The following is a 15,246-nucleotide window of genomic DNA, read 5'->3' on the forward strand; positions in this document are numbered from 1 at the left end:
ACTATTTGGGCACAACTACACAATTTCTGGTAATTATGTTAACAAATTATTGAAAGTCAAGAGAGCATTCTTTATCTTATATAAAATTATATATTCAATCTTGGAGCGTACATAATTTTAATGAGTTGCGTAATTTTTTATCTTTGCTGTGATTGCTACCCAACTTTTATTTTCTTCTAACTAGTACAAAGTTTGGAATAAAAATTGAAATCACCAGAGTAATTGTAATTCTATTTAGGCGTCTTGTATACCTTTGAATACTTCACATTCGTAAATGACTCCTGCACTGTTGTAGGAGACTGTCACTATATTCCCAGTAATATAGAACTCGGTGGTCAAGGGTTAAACAACCAATTCCAACAGTTATTATTTCCAAACTAGAGAGAGATGGTCCTGTCAAAAGAATGAAGGGAATGGCACTATTTTGAACTGGTTATACTAAAGAGTGAATGTATGCCTGAAAAGTTAGCAACTGTGCAGACGTCACCAGCTTCTATTTCTTACCTAACCTTGTGAGTGAGCTTGTGAATGGGCGGCCACGGTGGTGCAGCGGTAGAATTGCAGTGCCAGAGACCTGGGTTCGATCCCGACTATGGGTGCTGTCTGCATGGCATTTGTACGTTCTCCCCATGACCGCGTGGGTTTTCTCCGAGATCTTCAGTTTCCTCCCGCACTCCAAAGACGTACAGGTATGTAGGTTAATTGGCTTGGTGTATGTGTAAATTGTCCCTAGTATTAATATAATATTAATAGTATGGAATAGTATTAATGTGCGGGGATCGCTGGTTGGTGCGGATGGTGGGCTGAAGGGCCTGTTTCCACGCTGTATCTCTAAACTAAACAAAGCTGTAGTTACCTGGTCCAGCATAGTCATTCTGGGCTACCAAAATGATTTTGTTGAGGCATAGTTTCCATAGAAAGACTGAGACTTAATTTGCAGCAGGCTTATTCTAAACCCTTTAAAGAAGAATAGCATTGAGGGTAGCAGATCAGAACTTAACAACCATATTGGTTCCTCTTTGCTTCTACAGTTGCTTCTTTGGAGAACTTTCATCTTTTCCTACTGACTCACCAGACACTAATTCCTGCCCTCCCTTTAACTACGCAGCCCCAGTTCCCGGCCTCCCTTTAACACTGGGCAGCCCCAACCATCGGCTTCTCTTTAACACATGGCAGACAGAGCTCCTGCTGTCCCTTTAACGTGAGGCAGGCCCAGCTCCCTTGTCAATTGAAACTCACTGGTAAATTTATTATTCTACTATGTAGCATATTAAAACACAATTAAAAGTGTATTAGGGTATTAATAGAAATAACATCCAAATAGTGTAGTAAATCGGCTAATTTGTCACCTCCAATATCCCCAGCCTGCTATTGAGGCATCTCTATGGATTACTGCTTTGTTGACATGCCATTTATTGGATGTGATATTGTATATACAAGTAAAATCTTATGCCATTACGTTTGACAAGAGCTGGGAGTTCTCCTGGATATTCTGGGCAATATTTATTCAACTTTCTATTCATTGCTCAACCGTCATAATTGAAACATTATTGGATAGTTTTTAAATGGTTGTGGTGCCTTCTGAAGTTTGAACTACACGTTCTAGCTATTGGTTTTTAATATTCATTTAAAATATGTTGCTTGCACACATCATAGGGAAAGGTATTGCTTATCTATTTGTTCTACAGCTACTTCGTTGATTTACCCCAATATTTTCTTTTTAAGTTTTTTAAGGAAGGAAAAAAAAAACTTTTCTAATTGCAATTTTAAAAATAAAGCTTTATGATGGGAAGAGTGGGTATTGGGAGTTAGAGATGAGAACCGAAAAGCACCTGACCTAACTACAGACATAGATAAATTATAATAAATACTGATTCTAACTTAGTTCACTGAGTGGAAAATTGCCCTGCTTTGTGTACTTTGTACTTTATAAAATATATTGTGTAGAAAATATATATTTTCATTAAACGGGTATTAAAATAACCTACCATCTGTATTTGGAACAAAAATGATAATGATAAGATTTGTCTACATTATGTAAAACCCATTAAGGAAATAATAGCTTATAGAATCCTAGACAAGATGGCTCTTATTGTCTTTTATAGCCCATAGGCCTTTTGTCCTATCTTCTGTTGTTATAGTCATATAGCACAGAAACAAACCCCTCAGCCCAACTCATTCATGTGGCTAAGGTGCTCCAACTAAGCTAGTTCCATTCACTTGCATTTTGCTCAAATGTTTCCTATCCATATAGCTGTCTACATCTTTTTAAAATGTTGTTGTTGTACCTGCCTGAACTTTCTGTGGTTGCACATTCCAAATGCATATCACCCTCTCTGTGGGGAAAGTTAGCCCTCAGGCTCCTATTAAATCTTTCCCTCTCATCTTAAACCTATGCTCTCTACTCTGAAGGAACATTACTTGTGCTTGTTCTACAAAGATGCCTCCTGAACCACTGTTACTCCAACACATTGTCTTTTTTCTCTCTAGTTCTTGATTTCCCCCTCCCTGAGAAAAAGACTCTACATTCACCGTATCTATTCGACTTTATACAGCTACACAAGATCACCCTTCAGCTGCCTGCACTTCAAGGAATAAACTCCCTGCCTGCCCAAACTCTTCCTATAAATCAGACCCTCGCGACTTGGCAACATCCTAGTAAATCTTCTCTACACTCTTTCCAGCTGTATGGCAGGCTGACTGAAACTGAACATAATACTCTAAGTGAAGGCTCACGAACATCTTATTGGTGTTACTTTTTCATAGGAGATCTTCTCACTCAGATACCATTTGTTGATTTATTAGTTTCTGAAGTAGATAATTTACTTTTGTAGAATTTTACGAGAACTTCAGTGTGCCCTTTACATTAATGCAGATGGAAAATGTTGATCCATTGCCCTTTAATTATGGGTTGGTATTTAAAACAAACAAAAAACCCAGCTCAATGGAAGCATTAGGGTTACCTAGGTGCACTAGCTCCGTGCATTGTAAAAAGTACACTTCATGTGCCTATTGATATTGCCTTGACGGTTTATGAACAACCGAATGAAATTCCTCTCAAATTAACTTTTTCCTTCTGTCTTTTCCCATCATCCATATACAGGGTTTTCAAACTTTTCTGGCGGTGCTATGCAGTTTCTTGAGAAACAAGGCCTGCAATCGCAGTAGGTTTCATAATTTTTACATTTTTGATTGTTGCTTTAATATTTTAGTTGTCAGTTTATTCCACAATTCATGGGAGTACTAAAGTAACCTTCCTTTTCAGATGACAATTAAATTCATGATTTATCAAATTGTTATTATGGAATTTCTTCTTTTCAATATGTCTATGTAATTAATACCAGTCATTTCCGTATTCCAGTGTGCAAAATATATGGAAACATTAAAGCCTGAAGATCTAATGTAGCCATGTGTAGTATCCATTTTGTGGTTTAAAGCTTTATTCAAAATCAATTGTCATTCAGAAAATTTATGCTAAAATTTACATACTTTGCCATTCAATCTGCCGAAGAGGAATTTTGAAGTTGGCTTACCTAAATTTATCATGTTGATATTTTAGTAAAAAGGTGCTTATAGTTTAGAACTTCCACATACAAATATGGCACTAAAATGCCATTAAATCAAAAATTGATTTTACAGTAGTATGTTTTGTCAGCAATTGTCTTAGTCAATGAATCAACATCTAAAGTTGAGGTTTTGTGTAATTTATGGTAACTGATTAGATATTAATATTCTGTACCCAATGAATGTTTTAGCTTCATCTTTTTCATTTCATCTTATAATATTACCTTTTGGATGAATCATTTCCACTATTTGTATGCATGATTGTTTTTCTTTTCTTTAATAATTTATTCCAGAGGTCCTGTCTCAAAACTGACCTTTAAAATGTTCCTGGCTGTTCTTTGTGCTTTCATTGGTGCTCTTCTGACATTTCCTGGCCTGCGACTGGCTCAGATGCACCTGGATGCCCTGAACCTCACAAAAGAGAAGTTAACGCAGTAAGAAACTTTATAATTATTATATTTAAAATTATCAGAAGCTTCCTTACTTGAAAAAAAGAAAATTGGATTTATCTACAATAATTCTAAGTCGAAGCATTTGCATGTCTTTTCCAGAATCTGATATGGAATAATTAGCAGTGGAAGATGTATTTGTGTTTTTATATTCATATCTTAATTGAAGCCAAATGAATCTGGGGACTCTGGGTGCTCTTTTGAAACGTCATCCAATGTTTTTAGTATCTTGCATGTTGTGTAAGTAGCTCTTGCTATCTTTCAGTCCTTAATCATCATTTTGGTTTTGTGTTCGTATTAATTTTCTGTAAAAAGGATTTGTGCAGCACGTGGTAGGCACAAACAAGTGAAAAAATCAGTTCAATTCACAGGAAGACTTGTTTCAGTTAGTTTATGTTACAATATTCCCACTATTTATAACTATAATGCATGAGTTTTGCAGCATATTCCAGATCGGATGCAAAACAAAATTATCTCCCAAACCTAAAAGAAGTTAAAGACAAAAACTATCTTATGTCTGCCTCACTGCACAGCAAGTTCTGTGCCAGCCCAATGACTTGTCCCTTTTTTCAATAAACTTGAGGTAAATCGACATGCATCATTGGAACCAACTCATTAGTTCTAATTTTCAGATTCAACTATCTGAAACAAAGTACTTGTGCTGAGGAAGAATATATGCAGACTCTACCTTCTCTCAATCCAGATTGATCATTAAAGAGACAATCATTGGTGGATATGTCAACTTGTTCCTGCAAACTGGTGCTTTTAAAGGTGAGATCTGACATTATCACTGATGTGTGATTGACATTCTGAAACTAGTGCATCAGTTTAGAGTTCTTGTGTAGGTACAGGATTGAATCTGGAATATTACCCAATGAGTTAATTGATGCACTCAGCCCTATGAATTATTTTAATATTGGTTGCCAAGTGAGGTTTTTTCCCATTCTGATTGGATCCCTGCTAAATTAATATTCCATGAAATGTGATTGTTACTGTTTTTTACAACATTCTTCAAAACATCAGTAAACCTCAGACCTATAGTGGATGCATAAAACCTGTTCATGTTTCTTGAACGCATTGTAATTTTAAAATCTCTTGAGGATTGATTCTATGACTAAGATCTCCACTTCTATGCAGGGAGAAGTTCTATAGACTGGGCATCTGTTACCAATTTAAATAAATCTTTCTTGTATTGAAAGACTAATCATTGCATCCTTACTGGTGAGGTGGTCAAGAGCTATGATTTGTTCTGCGCAAGAAGAATTTCATTGGTGCTTCAGGCATTGTGTCTCTTTCCAATGACAATGTGGTTTGGATGTTTAGAAACATGATTAATTTTCTTATGTTTGGCGATAATATATTGGCACTGACCTTTTGGATTCTCATGCTGGTCCGTTTTGGAGATCACATTTATGTCTATAGTATGTTTATGTACAGCAAGTTGCTTCATAATCAAGACTGAAAATATGATGTTACTTGTCCATTGTGCTCTGTTAGTCAATTTCCTGCATTTAAACAATGACCATACTTCGAGTATTTCATTAGCTGCAGACTATATTCTGATGTTCTGAAGCTCACTTTGCCATTCCAACATTCATACTTTCTTGTACATCAGCTTATCCTCAGTGTCTTTATCTTAATGATAAATCTATAGCTTCTTGCTTGATGAAGATGAGGACACAGAAGACGACCATTTAACTTGGAGTATTTGCCAGTCGGGCTGGCAAAAACCCGACAAGGTGTTAATGCTCCACTCGGCTTAATCCCACACTAAATCTTTAACTCTACAGATCACGGCCTTGCAAGTACACAAACAAGTGCCTATTAAATGCAGTGAGGGTTTCTGCCTTTTATTCCCTTTCATGCAATAAGCTTTGAATTTCAACTATAAGTGAATCTTATATTCCTTTCCAATCTCCCCAGTCAAATGTTATAAATCTATGCCCCAGATTTTAGATCTGGATGGATATGGGTCCCCATAATGTACTTTGACCTAGAAGTTAAGCAAATTACCCAGCACTACAGCAAATGTTAGCATTTTTAGCTGTACGTGAAGCATATAGGGTAAATGAGGAAAAATCCTATTGGTACAGGTTTTTCTTCCAACTATTTAACTATCATGCCGTTGTGGAACATGTTTTCAGTTTGGAGTCAACATTTCTAACATGGTAGTGAAATTCTACTTCCAATTTAATCAATCTGGCCATAGGTGTCACTGTACCTTTTGAACCATTCTTGGCCTTTGTTCTGCCTTTTGCAGCTCTTCTATTCCTGTTCATCCATATACAGTCACAATGTATTAATTTTGGTTCTTGCAAATTGTTCTCTCAAGCTAGACCCAATTTATCATTTTCCAAGGATGTCAAATTGCAGCTATACATTCTGTAATTGCAATTTAGTATAGCAAATTATTCAGCATTACTTTTGTATTTACTGCACACTATTGTCTTTGTAGAGTACATTCCCATTATTTTAGATGGTTTTGTTCTGATTGGAATGTGGCCACGATATACATTGCATAATAACTTATTCCCCTGTCAATCTCGGTACAAATGTGAGTGACAAACCTTGGACAATGCTACTGTTGCCCTACAGGTGACTCAATATGCTTTTTAAATCATGACACTGAACTAAGTCAACAGAAAGCAGAAATGGGAAGATAACTAATATGGGGAAAGTAATATCTGTTTTGGAAAGCGGATCGTGAACTTTATTTGAAGATATCGACTCTGACTCACTGCTAACAAATGTAATATTTTAAAACCACTTCAGCCTAGAAAGGAAAACGTCATGAATTTGGGCTCCACTCGAGGCTAACTCTTCCCTGCAGTGTGTTGCACTCTTGTAATCTTTATGATGACACCTTAAATGAAAGCATCATCGATTCTATTAGTTGGATGTAAAGAATTCTTTGAAGAGAACATTTATTTTCTAAAAACTTGTTTTTTGTAATCTTTCAATTGACATTATTGAAACAGATTATTTATTAATTTCATAACTGGTGTATAAATTAGCTGCAACTTTTCGTTGCTTGCAATACTATTAGAACATCAAAAATGCTAATTGAGAGTGAAATGCATTGATGTTTCCAGTGATACTGTAGAAAATATATTACTGTTTCACAGATATTTCTGCACCTCCCTCTCGCTTGATAGGAATGTGGGAAGAATATATTACTGGGGAGAATAAAAAAAGTTGGGGTCCATGATTGCTTTGTGAGCTAGTATAGACCAAATAGGTTAAAATTACCTCCTTTTATGTCATAAAGGAAAGTTTGCATTTCTTGGATCATGGTGATGCTTACTCGTGTGAAAAAGATGCTACATGACTATCATACAGTTCCTGTTATATTAAAAAATTATACACTGAAAATGAAAGATAGCTCATCCTGACCAAAATAAGCATGACTCCTGTCAAAACTATCATTGACATTGTGTTGTAATAAATTACATTTAATCTAGTTTCTTTTCCATGTAGGCATATATAGATTCATTGAGTTGTACAGCATAGAAATAGGCCCTTCAGCCCGACCTGTCCATACTGACCAAGGTGCCTATCAACACCAAACACATTTGCCTGCAATTTGCTCATATCCTTCAAAGCCTTTCCAATCCATGCTTCTGTCCAAACAGTTTTTAAACATTGTAATTGTATCTGTCTCAACCACCTCCTCTGACTGCTCGTTCCATGTAATCACCACACTCTAAGTGAAACATTTCCCTCCTCACCTTATACATGGGCCTCTCATTTTAGATTTGCCTACCATAGGGGAAAGTACATTATCGACCATCTAAGACCATTATTATTTACCCTAGCTGTGCTCTTCGTAGTTTTATACCCTCTAATATCAGCCCTCGGCCTCCTTGTCTCCAGGAGAAACATTAACAGCCTGTCCAATTGCTCCCCATAACCTCACCCCACCAGTCCATCTTCAGTACCCATAGTTTCTCCCCTGCTGTTGTGGATGGAGCCCTCATACTTGTCGTCTCTATTTCCCACACTTCGGGTTTCCACTCCTCCAGCCAAAACAAGGATCGAGTCCCCCTGGTCTTTGCCTTTCACCTCACCAAACTTCGCATCCAACATCTCATTCTCCAAAAATAGACACAAAGTGCTGGAGTAAGTTGGCGGGTCACTGTAACTTGGTTGGATCTGTGTAGAATATGGATAGGTTGTAGTGAGTCCAAACGAGCGGTATTATCCAAAGACTTTATTGTCGGTAAAACCCGTGACAAACGCAACGCACTTACTCTTGGACTAACACTAACTTCGCTCCCTAATCTAATCTCTAACTCTAGTTTGGCGCCAGGCACTTAAATACCTCGCGCTCCCTCACCACGTGACCCGTAAACCAATCCGAGGGTTCTAGACTACCTGGCCAATCCGTATGTCCCTACATGACCCCCCCCCCAGAACCCTCGAAACCATACCTCACGGGCGCCCGAACCTCCCGCCCGGAACGTGTACGGAGGGGGGAAACCGATACCCCCAACGTGACAGGAGGCGGGGTGGACGCCGCCGCTGGAGGCGATGGGGGGTCCACTGGAGCGGAGGGTGCGGGTGACGGGGGGCACTTGATCGGCAACGGCGGCCCAGGCCCAACCATAGGCGGCGGAGGCCCGAGAGGTGGTAAAGAGGGCGCCGCTGGCGGGACCAGTCGAGCGGCCACCGGCCGGCCTCGGCGCGGAGGCTGAGCCACCGACACGGGGAGGTCCTGGTCCAAATGGGCCGGATTGAGCCGGGATACCGAAACGAGCTCCTGGCGATTTCCCACCTGCAAGGTGAAGGTGACAGTCCCTCTTTTCAGCACCTGGAACGGGCCCTGGTAAACCGGCCGAAGAGGGGGGGCGGTGGGAATCTTTCCGAAGAAACACAAAATCATAGCCCCGCAAGTCCGACGGAACGTGAACTGCTGTGCTTCCGTGACTGGAGGTCGGGACTGGAGCCAGAGAACCCACCCGTGCCCGGAGGGAGCCCAAAACTGACGTGACGGATGGCGGCAAGGTGGGAGTGGAAGGGAGAATGTCACCCGGCACCCGCAGGGGCGAACCGTAGACGAGCTCGGCCGAGGATGTGCCCAGCTCAGCCTTCGGGGCCGTACGAATGCCGAAGAGGACCCAAGGCAGCTGGTCAGCCCAATCGTAGCCGGTCAGGCGAGCACTGAGTGACGCCTTCAGCTGCCGATGGAAGCGCTCAACCATCCCGTTGGCTTGGGGATGATAGGCGGTGGTCTGCTGTATGGTTCTCGATGAACTTTGGAGGTCTGGCACGGAATGCAGGCGCGTGCCCAGGCTGCCACCTGCTTCCGCAGGCCGTGCCAGACAAACCGGTCAGCCACCATGGCTGAAGTCGCCCTGATGGACGGATGTGCCAGGCCATGAATGGCCTCAAAAACCTTACGCCGCAGAGCGGCAGGCACCACCGGGCGAGGGCGTGGAAGGGAAACGTCACACCACAACTTGGTACCTGTGGGGCCACACGCCACCTGCTCCAAATGCAGTCCCGAGGCTGTGGAGGCGTACACCGCGGCAGTCCCTTCCAGGTGCTGAGCCTCCGCTAGCTCCTGGAAATCCACCTGTTTAACCACCACGGCTACGGAGGGAATGGCCGGCCGGGACAGGGCATCAGCAACGGCATTCAGCCTACCCGCAATATGACGAACATCGGTGGTAAACTCCGAAATCAGGGTGAGGTGCCGCTGCTGGCGAGCGAACCACGGATCAGAAACCTTAGCAAAAGCGAATGTCAGAGGTTTGTGATCCGTGTAGGCCACAAAGAAAACGGCCATAGGAAATCTGCACCCAAAATGGCCTGGCCCACATCCGCAACGATGAAATCCCAACGGTAAGTCCTGGACTCGAAGGACAGGGACATGGTCCTTTTACCGTAAGTACGGATGGTGCTACCATTCACTGCATTGAGGGGCGGGCCCTTCCCCCCCACTCGAACTTCGCAGTCATAGTGGCACAATACTCACGACCGCTCCCGTATCCACTAGAAAAACAATCCCGGTACTCTGATCTGTAGCGTAGAGGCGGCAGTTACGGCCAATCGAGACTGCCTCTACATTCGATCGGCCCAGGCATTTCCCGGAAACGAACACGGGGCTCTACAGCTTCGTGCCTCGCTGCCCCACCGCCGATGGAAAGAGCACCAGCCACGCCTATCCGGCCCTGTTGTTCGAGCCCGCTGCCAATGAACAGGCGCCGCAGCCCTCTCTTGGCGGGCCGACTGCGAAATAGCGGCCGATGTGTCGCTCTCCCGGCCGCTCCCCCGACTGCCGCTGGGCCTCGAGACCCGGTTAACGGAGCCGTCTCGGGTGTGCCGCTCCCTAACGAGCGTGTCGGCCTTCTCGGCGAACGCTACCGGATCTTCAAAAGGGACGTCCGCCAACACCAACCTGACGTCCCCAGGTAGCTTCTCCCGAAAGGCCGCTTCGAACACCATGCACGGCTGATGGTCGCCCACCAAGGTCAGCATCTCGGACATCAACTCCGACGGCAGCCGCTGCCCCAGCTCTGGCAAATGGAGGAGCCTCAGATCCCGCTGGTTCCGGGCCCAGCCGAAGGTCCGCAGCAGGAGCCTCTTGAGCCCCACATACTGCCCTGTTTGGGGTGGACTGGTCAGGTACTGACTGACCCGCGCAGCCACCTCCGCCTGCAGACAGCTCACCAGGTGATGGTACTTCTCCTGGTCTTCCTCCACCCTTTTAATATGGAACTGCGATTCCGCCTGCACAAACCACAGGTGCGGCTGATGGGCCCAGAACGGCGGTAGATGAATCTCGCCCGCGCTCGCTCCCGCCTGCGACATGCTGCTGCTTTGCTTCATACGTTCGAGGTCACCAATGTAGTGAGTCCAAACGAGCGGTATTATCCAAAGACTTTATTGTCGGTAAAACCCGTGACAAACGCAACGCACTTACTCTTGGACTAACACTAACTTCGCTCCCTAATCTAATCTCTAACTCTAGTTTGGCGCCAGGCACTTAAATACCTCGCGCTCCCTCACCACGTGACCCGTAAACCAATCCGAGGGTTCTAGACTACCTGGCCAATCCGTATGTCCCTACAAGGTGATGTTTTAGGTTGGCACCCTTCTTCAGACTGATTGGGGAGGGGGGGACAAGAGGGACTGGAAGAAAGGAGGGGCAGAGAAAGTCTGGTAAATGATAGGCGGATATACAGCCTTGTATCTACATCATTCTCCAATATTTATAGATTGCACTTATGAGTTAACTGGATATCACACAAAGCCTTTCTGTATCTCTGTACGCAGGACAATAATATACCAATACCTGTTTTGGTTCTCTGATGCCTTAAGAAGAAATTAGCCACCTTTGTCTGGCTTCTAAACATGCCCCAAATGGTGTCTGTTAAATGTCCACAGGTCTTCCTCTTGAAGCATTAATTCTTTCTTTTGGCACAGATGCTGAGTGTTTTTAGCAGTTATTTTGTTTGTAAAGCCCACTCGGTTGCACCATTACAGTCACATAGAACATCAGATATATCACATAGATATATCAGAGTGTAGCAAGTCAAAAAGACAGCTTTGCACCGCCTTCTTGATTAGACTTGGACAATAAATGGTGGCCGATCAAATGTTGTCCAGATTCCAAAAAATTTATACTTGTGAAGAAAAAAGGAAAGAGTTGTATTAAATTAATAACTTCTGAAATATTGGCTTACTGCTAATTGTATCCATGTGCCCATTCAAGAAAATAAATGATGGTTCTATAGAATTGGAGAAAATATATCTTTACCCTTGCATTCATATATTCTCTGAATAAAGGCCAACATACCATTTGCCTTTCTAATTATTATCTGCATTTCAGCTTTCAATGACTTGTGTCCAAAGTTATCTTGGGACATTTGAACACCAAATTTCCCAATTGTCACTATTTAAAACATAAATCTACTTTTTTTTGGTGATTTTTTTTTTAAGATGATTTCACATTTTTAAATATTGCATCTATTCCCCTTGCTTTCTTCTTGCCCACTCATGCAGCATGTCAATATCCACTTGATATTTGTATACCCCTCCCCCCCCTCATTTGCAATCCCATATAGTTCTGTATCGTCAGCAAATTTGGTAATGAACTTCTGCTCTCCTCAACCAAATTATTCATGTAGATCAGCACATGCACTGACCAATCGGTTTACTTCACAGTCTGCCAATCTGAGAAAGATAATTTTATTCCCATTCTTTGCTTTCTTTCTGTTAACCGATTCTCAATCCACATCAGAACATTACTCATAATTCCAAGACCTTTAACTTTGTTGACCAATCCCTTGCATGGAACATTTTCAAAAACTTTCTGAAAATCTATATTTGCCACACCCATTTGATCAAACGTATCTATTCTACTAGCCACATCCTGCCCTATATCTGAGAACTATGGAAACAATGCGCTACAATGCTGAGAACTATATCCTGCACGCTGTATCTTCCCCTTTGCTCTATCTATTGTACATCAGTTTGCACTGATTGCATCTACGTATCGTGTATCTGATATGTTTGGAGAACATGCAAAAAAAAAGCTTTTCACTGTACTTCGGTACGTGTGACAATAATACACCTAATCCTAATGATGCAAAATGTTTCTGGCACTTTTCTTCACTATTGGAAGGGTAAGTTCACTATTGGAAGGGTAAGTTCATTATTGGAGCAGTTAGTCAGAGATTTCAATGTGCCTACATAGAAGCCAGAGAATGGCTGATAGTTGTTGGCAGTTCCGTGAGATGCTGTCAGTTGCAGGTAGGTACATTTTGGTTTCTATCGTGGCTTTATGGTTTTGCTTAAGATCAAAGTATTTTCACCAGTTCATGCGTCCGGGTTCCTGGGATGCATGCTTTGTTAAAATATAGTTAATGAATCATTCTTTCTTAAATGTAAGTATAATATTTTTTAAATGCTTTTCTAATTGGTCAAAATATACACTAATAATAAAATGCCTTGTTATTTTTTTGGATTTTGTTACTTTTAGGACTTTGCTTCATGTGAACTTCCTTTCACCACTAATCATGGTACTTCTGTGGGTGAAACCTATTACAAAGGACTACATCATGAATCCGCCACTTGGTAATGAAAATATTCCTTTGTAAGTACATCTGTTTGAATTTACATGCATAACAAATTCCTTTCACGAATATTACCTTTGGTGATTTACACTAGTTTGACTTGTTGCAGTGCACTAGCTTTAATAACCAGTTTCTATTTGTTGAGCCTTAACAACAAAACAAACTAATTTAAGATTATAATATAAAATAATCTGTAGCTCTAAAGTGATGCAATGCTCGGTTCCATGGGCTTTTATGCTAAGTTAAGGTCAGCCTGATTAACTACATCCTGATATTGCTGAGAAATAATTTGCATGTTGCAATCACGATGAAAGCTCATCCGAACATTTATTTGATTTCCTTCCATTTGAACATGAAGGTGGTAAACCCAATCTTAGTTGAGGAAAAAAAGTCGTATTATATTACATCAATTTCTTATTTTAATTTATCATTTGATATTCAACAGAGCTAAAAGTTAAATCAACATACAAGTTCATCTTTTTTGAACAAGACAAACAACATAATTTATTGAATTTTGATAAAGGGGGATATACTCACAGATTCCAATCAAGATTTTTGTAACTCTCATTGTTTAAAAATACTTTTGTTAAATGATTTACAGAATGTCAGAGGCTACATATGACTCATTGCGACTGTGGATTATTATCTTTCTCTGTGTTCTCCGGCTGGCCTTAATTCGCCAACACCTGCAAGCATACCTAAACTTAGCACAAAAAAGTATAGAACAAATGAAGAAAGAGGCAGGGCGGATCAGTACGAAGGATCTGCAAAAGATGGTAAGAAAATGAGGAATGCCAAAAGGATTAAGGTGAATGCGAGCAACTCAATGTTTCACAGAAAAATAGAAGGAGAGAGGTCTGTTGATACTTGAGAAAAGAGAAACAAAGCCATGACTTTTGGGGAAAGCTAACTAAATGTTGTGATAGTGTTGAATTTATAATGGGGCAAAAGGGAATATTTGTAATGCATAACTACGTTGACTGTTTCATCCTGCATGCATACTGAGAGACTTATTCTAAAACAGAAGTTGATTAAGTTTTAACTTTCTCTAGAAAGAAAAATACTTGAGAGAATGAACAGGATTTTGCAGGGCAATGACAGTAATGTTGTCACTATTTGCCAACATTATTCCATGTTAGGATATTTATGCACGCTTGTGCAGGAACAAAAACTCTTAAGTTGCCATCAGTGAAATGGCAGATGCCAGCAGACTGCTAAAAATGCTGAAGTTGCCATAAAGTTTTGCATGGGAGAGGAACTTGGGTTTTACTGTACCATGCTGGTGTTTCGCACTCACTGGAGAATTCTTAAACATGAGTTTGTAATAACTGCACAGTCAGCTCCCACGCTGAGTGCTGAGTAGACAATTTAGATGGACTGGTGTGTTAATGTTTGAACATTTTTAATTTTGTAAAGGTAGGGAAAACAGATAGCTTCATATTATACAAATATCTAAAATAAATGTATTTGAGGAGCACATTAGAGGATGCCATTCTGTCTGAGTTTAGTGAAGTATGTGAATTACAACATATTAACTAATAATATTTGCTAAGAATTGAGCTTGAGATGGTGATGTATCAAAGGCATGCTTTGTTTTTAAGGCAAACATCCTGTCAATGAAGATAAAATAAAGTTGTTTTTTCTTGCTTAAAGGTTGCCCGGGTTTTTTATTATCTTTGTGTAATTGCACTTCAGTATGTGGCACCTGTGTTTATGCTTCTTCATACAACACTGCTTTTAAAAACCATGGGTAAGTGATTTGTTGGTTCATTTTCAATTCAACTTCTGTTGGTGTGAAATACTGATGATTTTCAATTCTTGATAGACACAAGTTACTGCAGATGCTGGAATATGGAGCAAAAAAACTGCAGAAAGAACTGAGGGCTAGGCAGCATCCGCGGAGGGAAATGAATGGACAATGTTTCAGGTTGGATCTCTTAAGGTGGACGAAGGGCCTCGACCCGAAATGTTGTCTGTCCTTTTCGCTCCAAAGATGCTGCCTGAACCACCAAGTTCCTTCAACTGTTTTTTTGCTCAATTCTTGTTAATTTTGTTCCCTCGGTAGTTAGGTGATAAAAACTAGAATCTACACTGCTCTTTGGCCATAATTTACCAGAATATCCTGAGTTTGATTCATGATATCAGCCAACATA

At 41.0% G+C, this 15,246-nt stretch overlaps 1 protein-coding gene across 2 annotated transcripts in view; it reads left to right on the forward strand.

Annotated features, from left to right (window-relative positions):
• The window catches only part of tmem161b (transmembrane protein 161B), a 59,580-nt gene that overhangs the window by 36,412 nt on the left and 7,922 nt on the right, over positions 1–15,246 (forward strand). For both annotated transcript variants that reach the window (XM_078396520.1, XM_078396521.1), the window contains 5 exons: positions 3,104–3,164; positions 3,858–3,998; positions 13,000–13,113; positions 13,695–13,869; positions 14,747–14,843. In XM_078396520.1, the coding sequence (XP_078252646.1) occupies positions 3,104–3,164; positions 3,858–3,998; positions 13,000–13,113; positions 13,695–13,869; positions 14,747–14,843 (588 nt within the window). The remainder of the gene's footprint in view (positions 1–3,103; positions 3,165–3,857; positions 3,999–12,999; positions 13,114–13,694; positions 13,870–14,746; positions 14,844–15,246) is intronic.

The sequence above is a fragment of the Rhinoraja longicauda genome, chromosome 3 (genome assembly GCF_053455715.1).
Source record: "Rhinoraja longicauda isolate Sanriku21f chromosome 3, sRhiLon1.1, whole genome shotgun sequence".
Taxonomy (NCBI): Eukaryota; Metazoa; Chordata; class Chondrichthyes; order Rajiformes; family Arhynchobatidae; genus Rhinoraja; species Rhinoraja longicauda.